We start from the raw sequence: 15817 nt of genomic DNA on the forward strand, positions 1-15817 counted from the left end.
AGACCACACTTGGCAATGACAGGTTCTGTTTAGAAATGTCAGTTCCGGAACCCACCCTTTCACTTGTTCTATTTTCTCTCCCTCTCTCCCTGCCTCCCTCCCTTTCTTGCCCTTCCACACCCTTGGAATAGTGTAGTCTGTATATAAGCCATTCTCTTAATGCTTGCAAGGAAAGGAAAGGGATTTGCAAAGAGTAGCAAAGAAAAATCTGTTTGACTCCCCAGTAGATAAAAGTGATGTTGCCATTCATTTTAGGAAGCCCATGGTTACTTTAGAAAGAAAATTCCAGTTACCTGTTCTATGACATGCTAGAATTAAGTTACTAAATGCAACATCATTCATACTCAAGGTACAGATATGGGGTGCTATGGTACTTATGAATGCCCGTGGGAAACCAGGTTCTAAGGGTTCAGCACTTTTCTAGGCCTAGCCTACATCTTAACCAGTGTACAGTGCCTACTTCTGTGTCTAAGTTGCGCTTTATAATTTACATAAGCTTTGAAGGACATATCACCATTCATCCTCCCCCCAAAGACATTAGATTATTATATGAGATTCTGAACTGTTGAGAAATTCTTTCATAGCAACAATTAATAAAAAGATATTCATTTGGGTGGCGTGGTCAGTTAAGTATGGAACAATCTGAGTCTGAACTTGGGGATATGAATCATTACAGAAGTTCCATGTTGGAAGCTTGACTTATGTCACCTTATATAAAGATTGGATATTACTCCTTAGTGGTTTTATAATCTGTGTATTCAGTAGGAGAAATACTGAGCTCATTTAGACATTAGGAGTGGAAATGTATTTGAAGTCCTGTGGTGAGATGCTTGTGTGGTCAGATTCTGTACATAATCTTGATACTTGCATGTTATGTGAGTGCCAGGACTTCTATCTTTTCTTATTCTTTCCCTGACCTTTATTTATGAAATTAAATGATAGCAGGGGCTTCTGGTTGGTGGTGTTGGTTAAGTATCTACCTTTGGCTCAGATCATGATCCCAGGGTCCTGGGATCAAGCCCCCCACATTGGACTCCCTGCACAGCAGGAAGCCTTCTTCCTCTCTCCTGCTTGTGCTCTCTCTCACTGTCTCTGTTGCAGTCTCTGTCTCTCTCAAGTAAGTAAAAATCTTTTTTAAAAATGATAGCAGATGAACGAAATTGGCACTTTATGCTATTCAGAGTTGGCAGAACTTGATAATAAGCAATAATTTATCCTGGATATTTAAAAAGATTTTGAGTAATCTCCACGCCTAGTGTGGGGCTTAAACCCACTGCCCCAAGATCATCAGTTGCACACTCCACCAACTGAGCCAGCCATGCACCCCTGGATTTTTTTTTTTAAGATTTTATTTATTTATTCATGAGAGACACAGAGAGAGAGACAGAGACACAGGCAGAGGGAGAAGCAGGCTTCATGCAGGAAGCCTGATGTGGGACTCAATCCTGGGTCTCCAGGATCAGGCCCTGGGCTGAAGGTGGCGCTAAACTGCTGAGCCACCCGGGCTTCCCTTTTTTTTTTTTTTTTTTTTTTTAAATCACAACGCAGATGCAGGTGTTTTCTTTCTGTGAGCGGTCTGTGTCAATCTATAAATCACCTTGTGTGGATTCGGGTGTCCCAGTGACTGAGAGCCAGCTGTTGGGTGTTTTAACTAAACAGCTTGCTCCTAGTTGGCTGTTCAAATCCCAGTGAGAGGTTTTAGCTGCTCCAGGGAATAGAACAGGAATAGAGCATCCAGGGTGAAGATTTTCGCAAGGCCTTTCGTGACCCGGTTTAAATATGTTGAGACTTTCCTGCTTTGGCTTTTTCCTATAGGTGCCAGAGTTGATCTGCTTCAGATTTGCACAAATGACTCATCTTCCTGTCATATTTCCTTAGACTGCAATGACTTAAGATTATCTTTGGGTTACTGTTAAACATAGTTTCTCTACCGCATGTGTTGGGAGAAATAAATAGTAGAATTCACATTCAAGCCTGTTTCTGCCTCATCCTCATTGATTCCTATGCTCCATAGAAAACTTTGTTCCTGATAATGACATTTTAATGATTCATTATTTTCTGTGGAAGGAAGCTTGTGACCTTCTCTTGTCTTTTTTCCTTCCAGAGGAAATCTGGAAAAGTTGTAAGCAAAACATCGTTCCTCTAAGAAAATTCTGGATACCAGAAGTTCTGGATAACAGGTAAAGAATATTTAAACTTGGGTCATTCCGATAATCACCGATAATCTGCAAAAGTAAACTGGGAGATAGAAGTGTGCTTTGGGTCAGGGGTTACATTAGGGATTTTTTTTTTTTTTTTTTTATGATAGTCACACAGAAAGAGAGAGAGAGGCAGAGACATAGGCAGAGGGAGAAGCAGGCTCCATGCACCAGGAGCCCGACGTGGGATTCGATCCCGGGTCTCCAGGATTGCGCCCTGGGCCAAAGGCAGGCGCTAAACTGCTGCACCACCCAGGGATCCCTACATTAGGGATTTTATATATATATATATCACCTCATTTAAATGATTTTTAGCAGGATTCTGGGCATAGATCTAAGAATCTCAGATTCTGAGAATCTGAATCCTTCAAAATGCTGTTTTAAATGGATTTGCCTATTGATTGGATTTAATGTCCTCACAGTTTAGTTTGGAAACATTTTTAATATCTGCCATAAAGTATAGCAATACACAGGATCCTAGAATCTCCTATGCTGTGCAGCCCAGCTAGGGAGTGTCTATTTCCTTTCTGTCTTTTTTTTTTTCTTTGATTATTGCCAGTTATTTGTAGCTGTATCATCTTAATTCTTTTTAATACTTTGTAACCGAGTCCAAAATTTAAATTTCCTAATACAGCGTCTCTTCACACTGGAGTCTGCCCACGGCCCATGTGTCCCCATTGTGTTCTCAGTGCTAGTCACCATGAGTGGACAGAATAAGCCTTACTATACTCTGTTCTGTTTTTTTATATCTGTATCTCACAAAGAAGTCTTATGAAAGAAAAAAAAAGTCTTATGAAATAATAGTATACATAAAGAATCCAGTATGCTGGGTCTGAGAAATACATCTCAGATGATAGCTACAATTTTACCTTTGGGACCAGGGAAGACGTGAAAGCTGACCAGACATCCTAGGATTCTGCAGGCCCAAACAAGTGCTCCATAGACTGAGGTAAAGTGTCCTACCTGACATAGGAGACACTGAGATGCTCTTTCTTTTGTCATTCTAACATGAGCCTTGAAGTTAGATTTCAGGTATTCACAAGAGTAGTTCCTAGAGGTATCATCAAAAAGTTAAGTTGTTCAGATTTTCCTTTGGCATTTTCCCATTTTTATCAGGGCAAACCAATTCGGTCACCATGAGTTGGAGCTTCCTGACTCGCCTGCTAGAGGAGATCCACAACCATTCCACATTTGTGGGGAAGATCTGGCTCACTGTATTGATTGTCTTCCGGATTGTACTTACAGCTGTAGGAGGGGAGTCCATCTATTATGATGAGCAAAGCAAATTTGTATGTAACACAGAGCAGCCAGGCTGTGAAAATGTCTGCTATGATGCCTTTGCACCCCTCTCCCACGTGCGCTTCTGGGTATTCCAGATCATCCTGGTGGCAACTCCCTCAGTGATGTACCTGGGCTATGCCATTCATAAGATTGCCAAAATGGAGCATGGAGAAGCAGACAAGAAGGCAGCTCGGAGCAAACCGTATGCAATGCGTTGGAAACAGCACCGGGCTCTGGAAGAAACAGAAGAGGACCATGAAGAGGATCCCATGATGTATCCAGAAATGGAATTGGAAAGTGAAAAAGAAAATAAGGAGCAGAACCAACCTAAACCCAAGCATGATGGCCGACGGCGGATTCGGGAGGATGGGCTTATGAAAATCTACGTGCTGCAGTTGCTTGCAAGGACCGTATTTGAGGTGGGTTTTCTGATAGGGCAGTATTTTCTGTATGGCTTCCAAGTCCACCCATTTTATGTGTGCAGCAGACTTCCTTGCCCTCATAAAATAGACTGCTTTATTTCTAGACCTACTGAAAAGACCATCTTCCTTCTAATAATGTATGGTGTTACAGGCCTTTGCCTGTTGCTTAACATTTGGGAAATGCTTCATTTAGGGTTTGGGACAATTCGAGACTCACTAAACAATAAAAGGAGGGAACTGGAAGATCCGGGTGCTTATAATTATCCTTTCACTTGGAATACACCATCTGCTCCCCCTGGCTATAACATTGCCGTCAAACCAGATCAGATCCAGTACACCGAACTATCCAATGCTAAGATTGCCTACAAGCAAAACAAGGCCAACATCGCCCAGGAACAACAGTATGGCAGCCACGAGGAGAACCTCCCCGCTGACCTGGAGACTCTGCAGCGGGAGATCAAAATGGCTCAGGAACGCTTGGATCTAGCAATCCAGGCCTACAGTCACCAAAACAACCCCCATGGACCCCGGGAAAAAAAAGCCAAAGCGGGGTCCAAAGCTGGGTCCAACAAGAGCAGTGCTAGTAGCAAATCAGGGGATGGGAAGACCTCCGTCTGGATTTAGTCTTGGCTGGGCTTAAAACTTGTGCTTTTCATAGTTTATGGTAAGCAGCGGCTCACTGAATAATGACTTCCATTGAGTAAACATTTGGCTCTGGTTATCTTCAGAGATGCTGTTGGCTCATGATCCAAGCTCAGGGGACTCTGAAAGCGGGGCTGGGACAAGGGGAAGAAAAGGGGAAAACACAGTGTTCCTGGGCACATATTCCAGCAATAATACCGTTATGGAACTCTACATTTGTGTCTTCCAGATCTGGAAAAGAACAGATATATTTAAATCATTCTTGTTGAAAAGTTTTTGTATGTACAGTATTATGGTACTTTTTTTAGTATGAGAATTTTTTTTGTATTTGTATATTGGACCACTGTAGTTATACTTTTATATTAAAGGAAAAAAATCCTTAAGGTAATGCCTATCAGGCTAGTGTTATTACTTAAATTCTACCCTGGGTTTAAAGTTTTAATAGATGCCACACCTAATAAAAGTGCCTCTTGTGTTGCAGAGAAGATTTCAGATATGTAAGGAGCCAGAGGAGGAAGCATCAATTTTCAGTCTTGGAAAGAAAATCCACAGTAGGAGGAGGTTGAGATCTTTTCTCCTTTACTTAAGAAATCTTTGACTCTCATTCATGAACCCAGACTTGAATCCAATCTTTAAAAATCTGTTCGTGTTTGCAAAGGATAGAAATGATTCACTGCAGGATTCCTTTAATTATCGAGTGTTACCCGTATATGCCTTTTTGGTGTGTATATAATCTAAGTTCTTTGAAAAGGCTGATACACAAAGATATTCCCCAGTCTGAAGCATTGCAGAGACCCTGACCAGAGTTGTGACTAACATTTCTCTATTGCAAAGCAAAGCCACTCCTGGAAAATGAACCCCACTACACTGTTTAGTTGTGGCCCTATTTGATTTGCCTTAAATTTCTATCCAGAAACTTGCCTCCCGGGTTTCTTAAGAAACCAGTGATATTTTCTTTATATGTTAATATTAGAGATTAAAAAAACTCCCTTATAGACTAAGAATACTCAAAGCTACTTGCACTGCATATGACAGAAAGCCTAAATCCGAATTCCTAATTTTTGTAATTTACTGTGAAGCTTTTATCATTTCTGTACTTCTGCCCATGTGGATTTTTGTGTGGAAACCAGTCAGAACGAGGATTCTACCTGTAAATAGACCTAAAGAGAATTTCAGTATTTATTCCCTATAGGCATATCTTTTTGTTAATGGCTAGCATTAGTGTTCACATAACACCCGTAATTTGCAGTATTTTATTGATGTTTTTGGTCCTATTTTATGTTGGAGAGCTTTGCTCTCACATCATGTTCACATCATTTATCTCAGAGTTTATGAGCATCTGAGTAAGAGCTTGATAAAGATTTATAGGAAGGGGCCTTTTTTTCCCAGAGAGCATCTTTGTTTGAGTGTCTCACTCTTTTCTAAGAGAAGACAAGCCATCTCTGACTTTGAAATTCTAAAAGTATTATTTTTTTATGTCTTAATTTTAGAATGTCAATTCTTTATTATTTAGGAGAATCCTGCAGCACCTTTGGGCATTTCTTTTTCATTTCTTTCTTTCTTTGTTCTACTCAATAGAAAATTTAAGCTTATTTTCTAGCCATGCATTAAACCTTATTTTGCTTTATTTGCTTTTTTTTCTTAAATTTATAAATTTTAGCCTAGAGAAGCTCCTTAGAATCTCTACACGTCTTAAGCAGGAAGTAAACTCAGGTAAGACCAAAGGGGAAATTTCAGAGAATGAGACACCTGTTGTGTCCTGGAGGATTAGTAGACGTGCAGAGTGTCCTTCATACCACATGCTTTATAAGGAAATTCAACTGATTCTTCTTAGAAAACAAGATTATATTTTATTTTATTTTATTTTATTTTATTTTATTTTATTTATTTTATTTTATTTTATTTTATTTTTTTTAGAAAACAAGATTTTAACACTGAAACTTAGCTTAGCTTTGTATGACACTAGAGCTTCAAGGAGATTTCTTAATCAAAGAACAGAAAATACACATACACTCGAGTCCATCTGAGCAGAGCCTGAAAGAAAGCAGAGCGGCTTCACCAGCACTGTTGGGAAGGTTGAGGACCGAGAGGGAGCCGAGCCAAAATGCATGGCAGAGACACAGTGTCAGGAGTGGGAACTCGTTCCCACAAGTAGTGCCCAAGACCTCTCTTCTCAGCTTGTGCCAAAGAGAATGCTACATTGTGTCTGGATCATTTCTTTAACATCTTAAAGTATATGGAAAGATACTTTCAGTCACTTCACATGTGCACACACTTTAAAAATCTATTTTTATTCTCTCACTGAAGTTTTAATTATGACATGGAGTTCCCAAGTCTCACTGCTTTCTTGGTATATTTCCTTCAGCCTTTGCACGTGGGAATTTGCCAAAGCCATTTTCCCATAATGGCATGTCGAGGACCTCCATTAGGAAGATGGCCCTACCTGTGTCTAGCTTAGCCCATTAGTTGGGTCTACATTGAATCTAAAAATACCGTTCTGGTTATTCTGGAACTTTCAGGTATTAGTATAAAAAGCCTGTCAGCAGGGGTTGATAAAATCAACCTCTTTTTTTTTTTTCCCCTATCAAAATCCTGTTCCTCTGAACTCCCATTGAAAACAGCCTTTGTCGCATGACATATACTTTCTAAATAATTGAGTGCTTAGTCCTTCATATACTGGAACCAGGGTATAGTCGACAAGTTTATATTTCTTAACATACTATTGGATTTACTCAGATGTAGTGTGTCTTTTGCTCATCATCTGTATTAAAATCTATTATTCAGAAAACACTTATAAAACAGGCTTTTTTCTTAGTTCAAATTGGAAGGGAGAATTAGATAACATTTTCCCCTAAAGAAATGTTAATGTTCACTTTGTGGCTTTGTTTTTGCTTTATGACTTCGTTTTTCCTGCCTCTATATTTGTTTATTTAAAACCACAAGAGTGTTATCTCATTCGAGGTCATTTTTCTGGGGATTTTCCTTGACTAATGTCTGTAGAATTACTTTTGATAAAAATGAACTTTGCCATCTAAAATGTTTTTCACAGCCCCAACAATTCTCATACATGTCTTTCAGAAAGGCACCTATGTCTTAAAAGAGGAAAAAAAGTCCTCATTCTGTTCCTTAACTCTGTCATTTTTTCATGGTGTGAAATTAGGCAGTTCAGTTGATTTTTTTTTTTTCCAAGCTTCAGGAGCTACTTACTTCTAAATGTTAAGTAGTTAGATCCTCTGGTGAAAGGTATTAAAAAACCAACTATTGGTCATTTGTCTGAACTTGGAGCTTCAAGAAAAAAATAGTTGACAGAACTACATGATGGTAGTTCAGACATCCTTCAGTGCTCTTGAGCACAGGAATCAGTGATGGCTTAAAACACTTGCTTTAAGCAGTTCCTACCAAGAATGGATTTAAATGTTATTCCCATTAGTCATATCAATGGTTTACCCTTTCGGCTTATAAATGTCCATGCTTTATTCCTTCTGTCTCATTTAAGAGGCAGTACACCTCTAAAAATAACATTTATAGTTTATGATAAATTTTTGGCCCGCTAGCTTTCAATAAAAGGCAAGTATGTTATACTTGAACCTATTTCAAGAAATGCCTTTTTATAAAGGAATGACCTTTCCCAACTGAAGAAAAGTACCCAAAGTCAAAGATACACAGCTGCTGGTCATTTTGATTGAAGATTCCTGGTATTAGATTAATTGTATCTTTATAATATCATGTAATCTCATGAAAATAAGAAGCCCTTGTGCCTATACAGTGCAGAGTTGGGAAATAAAATTTCGACTCATCTACATCCTAAATTTGTAATAGTTTATAGTCACCATCAGATGTTAGAATCATTAGGTTGAATTGCATACTTGTTACTCATTCTGGCCACACATCATGGAGAGATTAAAAGATTTTATTTGTCCCTAATGCAGTAGTGTTGTTTTTAATAATGATGTTAAGTGATTTTGGTTTGTGCACATTCCACCTTAATAATCATACTTTCCAAAGAGGCAATCCATAAGTATTTCCAAGTCCAGGAGTCCAAACAAAGGAAAATCTTAATTCCCATGCAGAATCTCTACAGAAATAAAAGGAGTAAGCGTTACGTATTTCAGGGTTGGCTTGTTGAACCAGCAAAGGCATTTGGCTCTATGCTTCTAAGATTGGAAATGTTTTTATTATATTCTCAATGTGTTTTCTTAAATAAAGCTCTTAGAGAAGTCTACCTCAGGCACTAAGTACAAGATATGGTTAGCATACTGATACTGAAAAACTTAGCTAGGACTTCTAGTTTTTTAAGATAATTTAAATGTAAAATTTAACTGTTAACCAGCAATCTAATGTCATGTGTGCAGTCTGGATGTGGTATGAACAGCTAAGGAATTACCCGTTCTAGTGCCAAAGACCACTCATTGCTAATTTTGTTCTGTACATTAATGTAAAAATTTAATAATGGGGACAGACTCTGCTTGGGGCTTTTTCTCAGGAAGACTGGTCGGTTCCCAATGTTTTGTCGGTTCCAAATACAGTTTAGAAGATTCGTTCGTGGTCTGTGCATCTTTTCCCAAACTTGAAAACTCAGCTGCCAGTGTCATATTAAGGATTTTATCCCATTCTTTGTGTAAAATAGTACCCGAGAGCTTAATGGTTTGTACAGAAAACCTGATATGAAAACCTCTTCTAGTACTTTCACCTGTAAATTGATCTCAGTGGGAATGCACAAGCAGGAAATTTTCCAAGTAGATGTTTGGGCTCAAAACATGCCCTTTTTTTCATAGCTGAGTTACAACCCCTGGGAGTGCTGGGGCTGCCTGGATGGGCATATTTCTGGCATCATCATCTGGGAAGAGTATGTGGCCTTGTGTGGGAGGAGTGAGGAGGCTAAAGTCTAAGCGTAGACACTGGGATCCTACCCTGTCTAAGGCTCCCTTTGGTTCTCAGGGCCTTTTCAACAAGAGGAGTGCCTTCTGGGAGGTAAGTGTAGAAAAGGGTAGTATCTATTGTACAAATACCCTCTTTCCCCCCAGACGCAGAAGGCTGGCTGGTAGGTCATGCACAGAGTGCACCCTCAGCACAACAGATTGTAAACTGGTCAGCCAGCCATATTTGGTAATGAACTTGTGAGCTGTTCAAAAGCTGCCAGAGCAGTGAAGGCACACTCTGCTCCTTCTGAAAGTGGATTCTTGGGCAGATTTGCCATCAGAACAGAACTAATACCTGGAAGAGGTGTTGTCATCAAAGTTAAAATCTTTGCTACATGGAGTTTAAAACTTTCTAAGGCTTTTATGAATCTTAATATACAATATTTTTAGGGTTTTCGCTCCTTGAGTTCACATTGGAAGCATGTTACCCAGGGGCATGAAGAATATGGAGATTGAGGTAGAGCTGAGAACAGACGCCAGGTCTGCACAGTGGCTCAATACAGCACCCTTAGCCCTTTTCCTGGGGGGGTGTGCAGCAGCTGCTAGTGGGCTTTCTCATCGGGGCAGATAGGTGTGTGGCTCTTTGCTGGGTGGACCTTGCTGTATCTATAGAATTTTTTCCAAATATAACCGTTGAGTTGCCTATGGAAGAAGTAACAGGAATGCCTATTAAAATGAAGGTTCCAGGACACCTGGGTGGCTCAGTAGTTGAGTGTCTGCCTTTACTCAGGGCATGATCCTGGGGTCCTGAGATCGAGTCCCACCTCAGGCTCCCCACAGAGAGCCTGCTTCTCCTTTTGCCTCTATCTGTGTCTTTCATGAACAAATAAATACAAATCTTTTTATTTTTATTTAAAGGTTTTAGTTGTTCTTGAGAGGCAGAGACACAGGCAGAGGGAGGAGCTCCATGCAGAGAGCCCAATGTGGGACTCCATCCTGGGAGCCCTGAGCCAAAGACAGAGGCCCAACCGCTGAGCCACCCAGGCATCCCACAAATTTTTTTTTAAGACTTTATTTATTTATTCATGAGAGACACACAGAAAGAGAGAGGCAGAGACACAGGCAGAGGGAGAAGTAGGCTCCATGCAGGGAGCCCAACGTGGGACTCCATCCTGGGTCTCCAGGATCATGCCCTGGGCTGAAGTCGACGCTAAACCGCTGAGCCACCTGAGCTGCCCCCCACAAATCTTTTTTAAATAAATGTAGGCTTTTGGGTCACCTGGGTGGCTCAGTCGGTTAAGTGTCTGCTTTGGCTCAGATCATGATCTCAGGGTCCTAGGATTGGGCTCCCTGCTTGTGCTCTCTCCCTCTCTCTCAAATAAAAAAATCTTTTTTAAAAAAAATACTGATTCCTCAGATGCATCTCAGGCCTACATAGTCAGAACTAAGTTCTCTAGATGATTATTTAAAATCTTTTTTTGGGATCCCTGGGTGGCGCAGAGGTTTAGCGCCTGCCTTTGGCCCAGGGCGCGATCCTGGAGACCCGGGATCGAATCCCACATCAGGCTCCCTATATGGAGCCTGCTTCTCCCTCTGCCTATGCCTACACACGCCTCTCTCTCTCTCTCTCTGTGTGATTATCATGAAAAAATAAATAAAATAAAAAAAAATCCTCCCCCCCAAAAAAATAAATAAAAAATAAAATCTTTTTTTTTTTTTTTTAAGATTTTATTTATTCACTTGAGAGAGAGTGTGAGCGAGAGTGCACAAGCCAGGGAAGAGGGAAAGGGAGAAGCATCTTCTCTGCTGAGCAGAGGGAGCTGATGCTCTCAGGACCCTGGGATCATGACCTGAGCTGAAGGCAGACACTTAACCAACTCAGCCACCCAGACACCCCTAAAAATCTTTTGCTAAGGCATAATTTACATGTAGTAAAATTCACCCTATTTACTTAGCATATAATACATAGTTACAAATACATACAGTTGAGTAACCACCACTAGAAGGTGAATACATGCATCAGGCAACAATTCTGTATCACAATCACCACCTACATTGATTTTTGAGAACCACTTATCTTAGGGAAAAGAAAAACTTGAAGTGTGTGCCTGCCAGGGTGAAAGGGGAAGGGATTATTTCCAAGGAGGTTTAGACCTGGCATAGCACGTGTCTTCTCAGCCAGCCCAGAATGATGGCACCCTGGAGTGGAGGACTAAAGGGCTGGACCGAATAATCCATAAGTGATTTGCAGGGGGTAGGTGCTGGGTAGCATGTAGTCCTGGACTCTGTGTTGTATAACTGTAAAACATCCAATGGTGGGCAGCCCCGATGACCCAGCGATTTGGCGCCGCCTTCAGCCCAGGCCCTGATCCTGGAGACCCGGGATCGAGTCCCACGTCGGGCTCCCTGCATGGAGCCTGCTTCTCCCTCTACCTGTGTCTCTGCCTCTCTCTCTCTCTCTCTCTCTCTCTCTCTCTCTCTTTCTTTGTGTGTGTCTGTCATGAATAAATAAATAAAATCTTAAAAAAAAAATCCAATGGATTCAGGGCTTCCACTTTATGGCTATAACTAGTCCATGCAAAGAGAACCACCTTCTATGTCAAAGAGTTAGCATCGTTACTTAGAAATTTCTCCACCCTATGTTGAATGACATCTTTGAGGAGATTAGAAATGGGAAATGAATAGTGGAAAACAAGAAAAAGATGACATGGTGACAAGCATTAGCTGTCTCTTGGTTTTCTCCTGCCCTCTCAATCCTGAGGAAATGGCACAGCATTTCCTTGCCCTGTCCTTGACACGCTAGGCCTATTTTCAACTAGATTCGGGGATTGTGAGAGAAAACCCAAGGAAGCCCACTGCCAGTGCCTGGAGGAAAAGCTGACCGGATTCCCTCTTTACCCTCGGCCAAACCTTCCACAAGTATCCTTGTCTGCTCTGCTCTCCGGGGCCATCACAGAGGGCATGGCTGGCTGACAGCCTTAAACCCCAGGCAAGGCAGAGCCAAGCAACTGTTCATAACTGATTTCCCTGCACAGCCAGTGACCTGAATGGGACCTGACCATGGGGAAAAATGATACAGAACTAGATCGCTTTTTTTTTTATTTTATTTTTAGTTTGTGTAGTCCTGTGAAAGTGAAATTTTATCTTTGCACTGGAACATTGAAAAGCACTGACAGGGAGCCCCTTTGGCCTGGCCCATTTTTCTGAAAGCACGTTGCAGCTGTGGCTTGTGCCCAGCAGGCAGAGGCTGATGTTCGATCCTGTACCCAGGTGCTGTTGACAGCAGTGACAGGCTACAGCCTCTGCAGAATGGTCTGCACGAGGATCTGGGCTCCCCAGATGCTCTTAGAGTCAAAAGCCCTGGAAATAGGATTAGTGCAGGTTGTCAGTGGATTGTTTACTTCATGTTCTGATGGGGAAATGATCGTGGACAAAGGTCTGCCTAGTTTGGCCCCCTCTCAGACCAGCTTGTGATTATGCTGTTTCATTCCAGTGGTCTGCTTCTGGGGACTTGTTGGCCTAGAAGAGATAGTGTGGGGTGGGGACTGCTTTTCGTTTTATTTATCTCATTGCCCTTAGGCAGTGAGTGGCCACTCAAGCCAGCTCTTCTGAGTAGTCTCTAGGATCCTAGGAAAGGGAAAGGCTGAGCTTTCAGCATGGGGTGTGGGGGTTCTTGTGAGGTCAGGAGGAATGTGACATACCAGAGCACGACCAGGGACTGCCAGAGAAGGCTGTGAACAGATTGACATAGGTTGGCCTGGAATACATGCGCTGGGCAGGAACCCATTACCTTTGATTTAGGTTGTCAGATAAAATACAAGATGCCTGCTTAAATTTGAAGTTCAAATCAACAGTGAATCATTTATTATATATTGCATCTTATATATGGAAAATATGTTCAAAATTATCATTTATCCAAAATTCAAATGTGACTGAGGGTCCTATGTTATTTGCTAAAACTAGCAACCCCATCTTGATTGAAGTCAAACGTGGGTTCTGAGGCCTGGTAACAGGATGGAAAAGGCTTTAGTCAACTATCAGAAAAACCACCAGCATAAACTGCCAAGTCTGAGCCACTTCGTGCAGAAAGGTAAGAAATCATGCTACCAGTGCGGAAGGCATTTTGGTGTTCCCTGTTTATAGCAATTCTCTGTTTAATGCAAACCATTTTTTGGTTCTATGATTTTATCAGTAGCAATTTAATAGCCATATCAACCCAAATTCAGCCAGCAGCCAGCCTACTTTTTTAAAAACTCATTTGTTGGGGCGCCTGGCTGGCTCAGTCAGAGCTTGCAACTCTTGATGTCGGGGTTGTATTTTTCTTTTTTTAAGATTTTATTTATTTATTCATGAGAGACACAGAAAGAGAGGCAGAGACACAGGCAGAGGGAGGAGAAGCAGGCTCCATGCAAGGAGCCTGATGTGGGACTCAATCCCAGGACCCCAGGATCACACCGTGACCAAAGGCATATGCTCAACTGCTGAGCCACCCAGGCATCCCGATCTTGGGGTTGTAAATTTGAGCCCCACGTTGCACACAGAACTTACTTTAAAAAGTAAGGGGGCGGGGATCCCTGGGTGGCTCAGCGGTTTGGTGCCTGCCTTTGGCCCAGGGCACGAGGCCCGGAGTCCCGGGATCGAGTCCCTCATCGGGCTCCCGGCATGGAGCCCACTTCTCCCTCCTGTGTCTCTGTCTCTGTCTCTCTCTCTCTCTCTCTATGTCTATCATGAATAAATAAATAAATAAATCTTTAGGAAAAAAAAAAAAGTAAGGGGGCACCTGAGTGGCTCAGTACATTAAGTATCTAACTCTTGATCTTGGGTCACGTTGTGATATCAGGGTCATGAGATCAAGTCCTTCATCAGGCTCTGCACTGAGCATGGAGCCTGGTTAAGTTTCTCTCCTTCTTCCTCTCCCTCTGCCCCTCCCCTCCTCATACTCAAAGAAAAAAAAATTGAACTTAAGAAACAAAATAATTTAAAAAAAAGAAAACAAAACAAAATAATAAAAGCATTTTGACCAATACTAAAAGATATAAAACCGTAAAAGTCCCCCCTCACATTCCTTCCTATTACTCTTCCTCAGAGTTAATCACTGTTTCCAGAAATATTTATGCACACACAAGCATATACACATGTTTGTTCTTTGCTTAAGCAAACCATTTATTATTTTTTGTTAAAAGTTTTATTTATTTAAATAATCTCTACAACCAGTGTGGGACTCAAACTCATGACTACAAGATCAAGAGTTGCATGCTCTTCCAACTGAGCCAGGCAGGCGCCCCATTAAGCAAACTATTTATTCAACAGAATTACAGTTGTCATCTTTAGTAATAGGCTACAGGACCCCAGAGCCAAAATTGGTGACATCAAAATTAGAGAACTTAAATTTAATGAATTGTCCTGAAAGGGAGCACTTAGAAACTTAACAGGAGCATCTGCTGCTAGTACACATGCATTTACTTTCCATGAAGATAAGTTCTGTACTATAACATAGACTACTTAAAATGAAATGTAAGAGCTCTAAAGCTTTTTTTAATTCCTTAAATGAACTTTATGGGGCATAACTTGCAGACAATAAATGTGCCCTTTTCCAGTATATAGTTCAATGACTTTTGTGAGTTTTTTTTTTTTTTTTTAATATAAATACCATTGCCTTCTGGGGTTCTTTTTTATTTTTTTCTTTGTTGACTATTCTAATTTAATGACATTTTATTCTAGTCATGAAGATAGTATTACATGCTCCTTATAAAAGACTTGGAAAACTCAGGAAGGAATAAAGAGAAAACAAAAGACATCAATAATTGCCCCATCCCGGGATCCCTGGGTGGCGCAGCGTTTTGGCGCCTGCCTTTGGCCCAGGGCGCGATCCTGGAGACCCGGGATCGAGTCCCATGTCGGGCTCCCGGTGCATGGAGCCTGCTTCTCCCTCTGCCTGTGTCTCTGCCTCTCTCTCTCTCTGTGACTATCATAAATAAATAAAAATAAAAAAAATAATTGCCCCATCCCTAAAAAGCCATTCCTAGCAGTGTCTCTTGTTAAAAGCACACATGCATTTATTTACCTTCAAACACATAAAAAAGCAGGCAGCCTGGGTGGCTCAGTGGTTTAGTGCTGCGTTCAGCCCAGGCCCTGATCCTGGAGACCCGGGATCGAGTCCCACGTTGGGCTCCCTGCAAGGAGCCTGCTTCTCCCTCTGCCTGTGTCTCTGCATCACTCTTTCTGTGTCTCTCATGAATAAATAAAATCTTAAAAACACACACACACACATAAAAGTATGTGGGAAATAAAAATGGCCCACAACTTACATACTCAGAGAACCCTTGCTAATACTTAAAAGGTAATATACACTCATGTCTTAAAATTAGCACATGCGCACCCAGCCTTGCGTGGTCTCCGCTGCAAATGGGCTCCG

General features: G+C 41.3%; 1 protein-coding gene across 3 annotated transcripts in view; it reads left to right on the plus strand.

The window, feature by feature from the left end:
• The window catches only part of GJC1 (gap junction protein gamma 1), a 51608-nt gene extending 43141 nt beyond the window's left edge, over positions 1 to 8467 (plus strand). For all 3 annotated transcript variants that reach the window (XM_041727046.1, XM_041727047.1, XM_041727049.1), the window contains exons 2-3: positions 2105 to 2180; positions 3315 to 8467. In XM_041727046.1, coding sequence (XP_041582980.1) covers positions 3335 to 4525 — 1191 coding nt within the window. In that variant the 5' untranslated portion in view covers positions 2105 to 2180; positions 3315 to 3334 and the 3' untranslated portion in view covers positions 4526 to 8467. The remainder of the gene's footprint in view (positions 1 to 2104; positions 2181 to 3314) is intronic.
• The last annotated feature ends 7350 nt before the right edge of the window (positions 8468 to 15817 follow it).

This window comes from Vulpes lagopus, chromosome 12 (genome assembly GCF_018345385.1).
Source record: "Vulpes lagopus strain Blue_001 chromosome 12, ASM1834538v1, whole genome shotgun sequence".
NCBI classification, from domain to species: Eukaryota; Metazoa; Chordata; class Mammalia; order Carnivora; family Canidae; genus Vulpes; species Vulpes lagopus.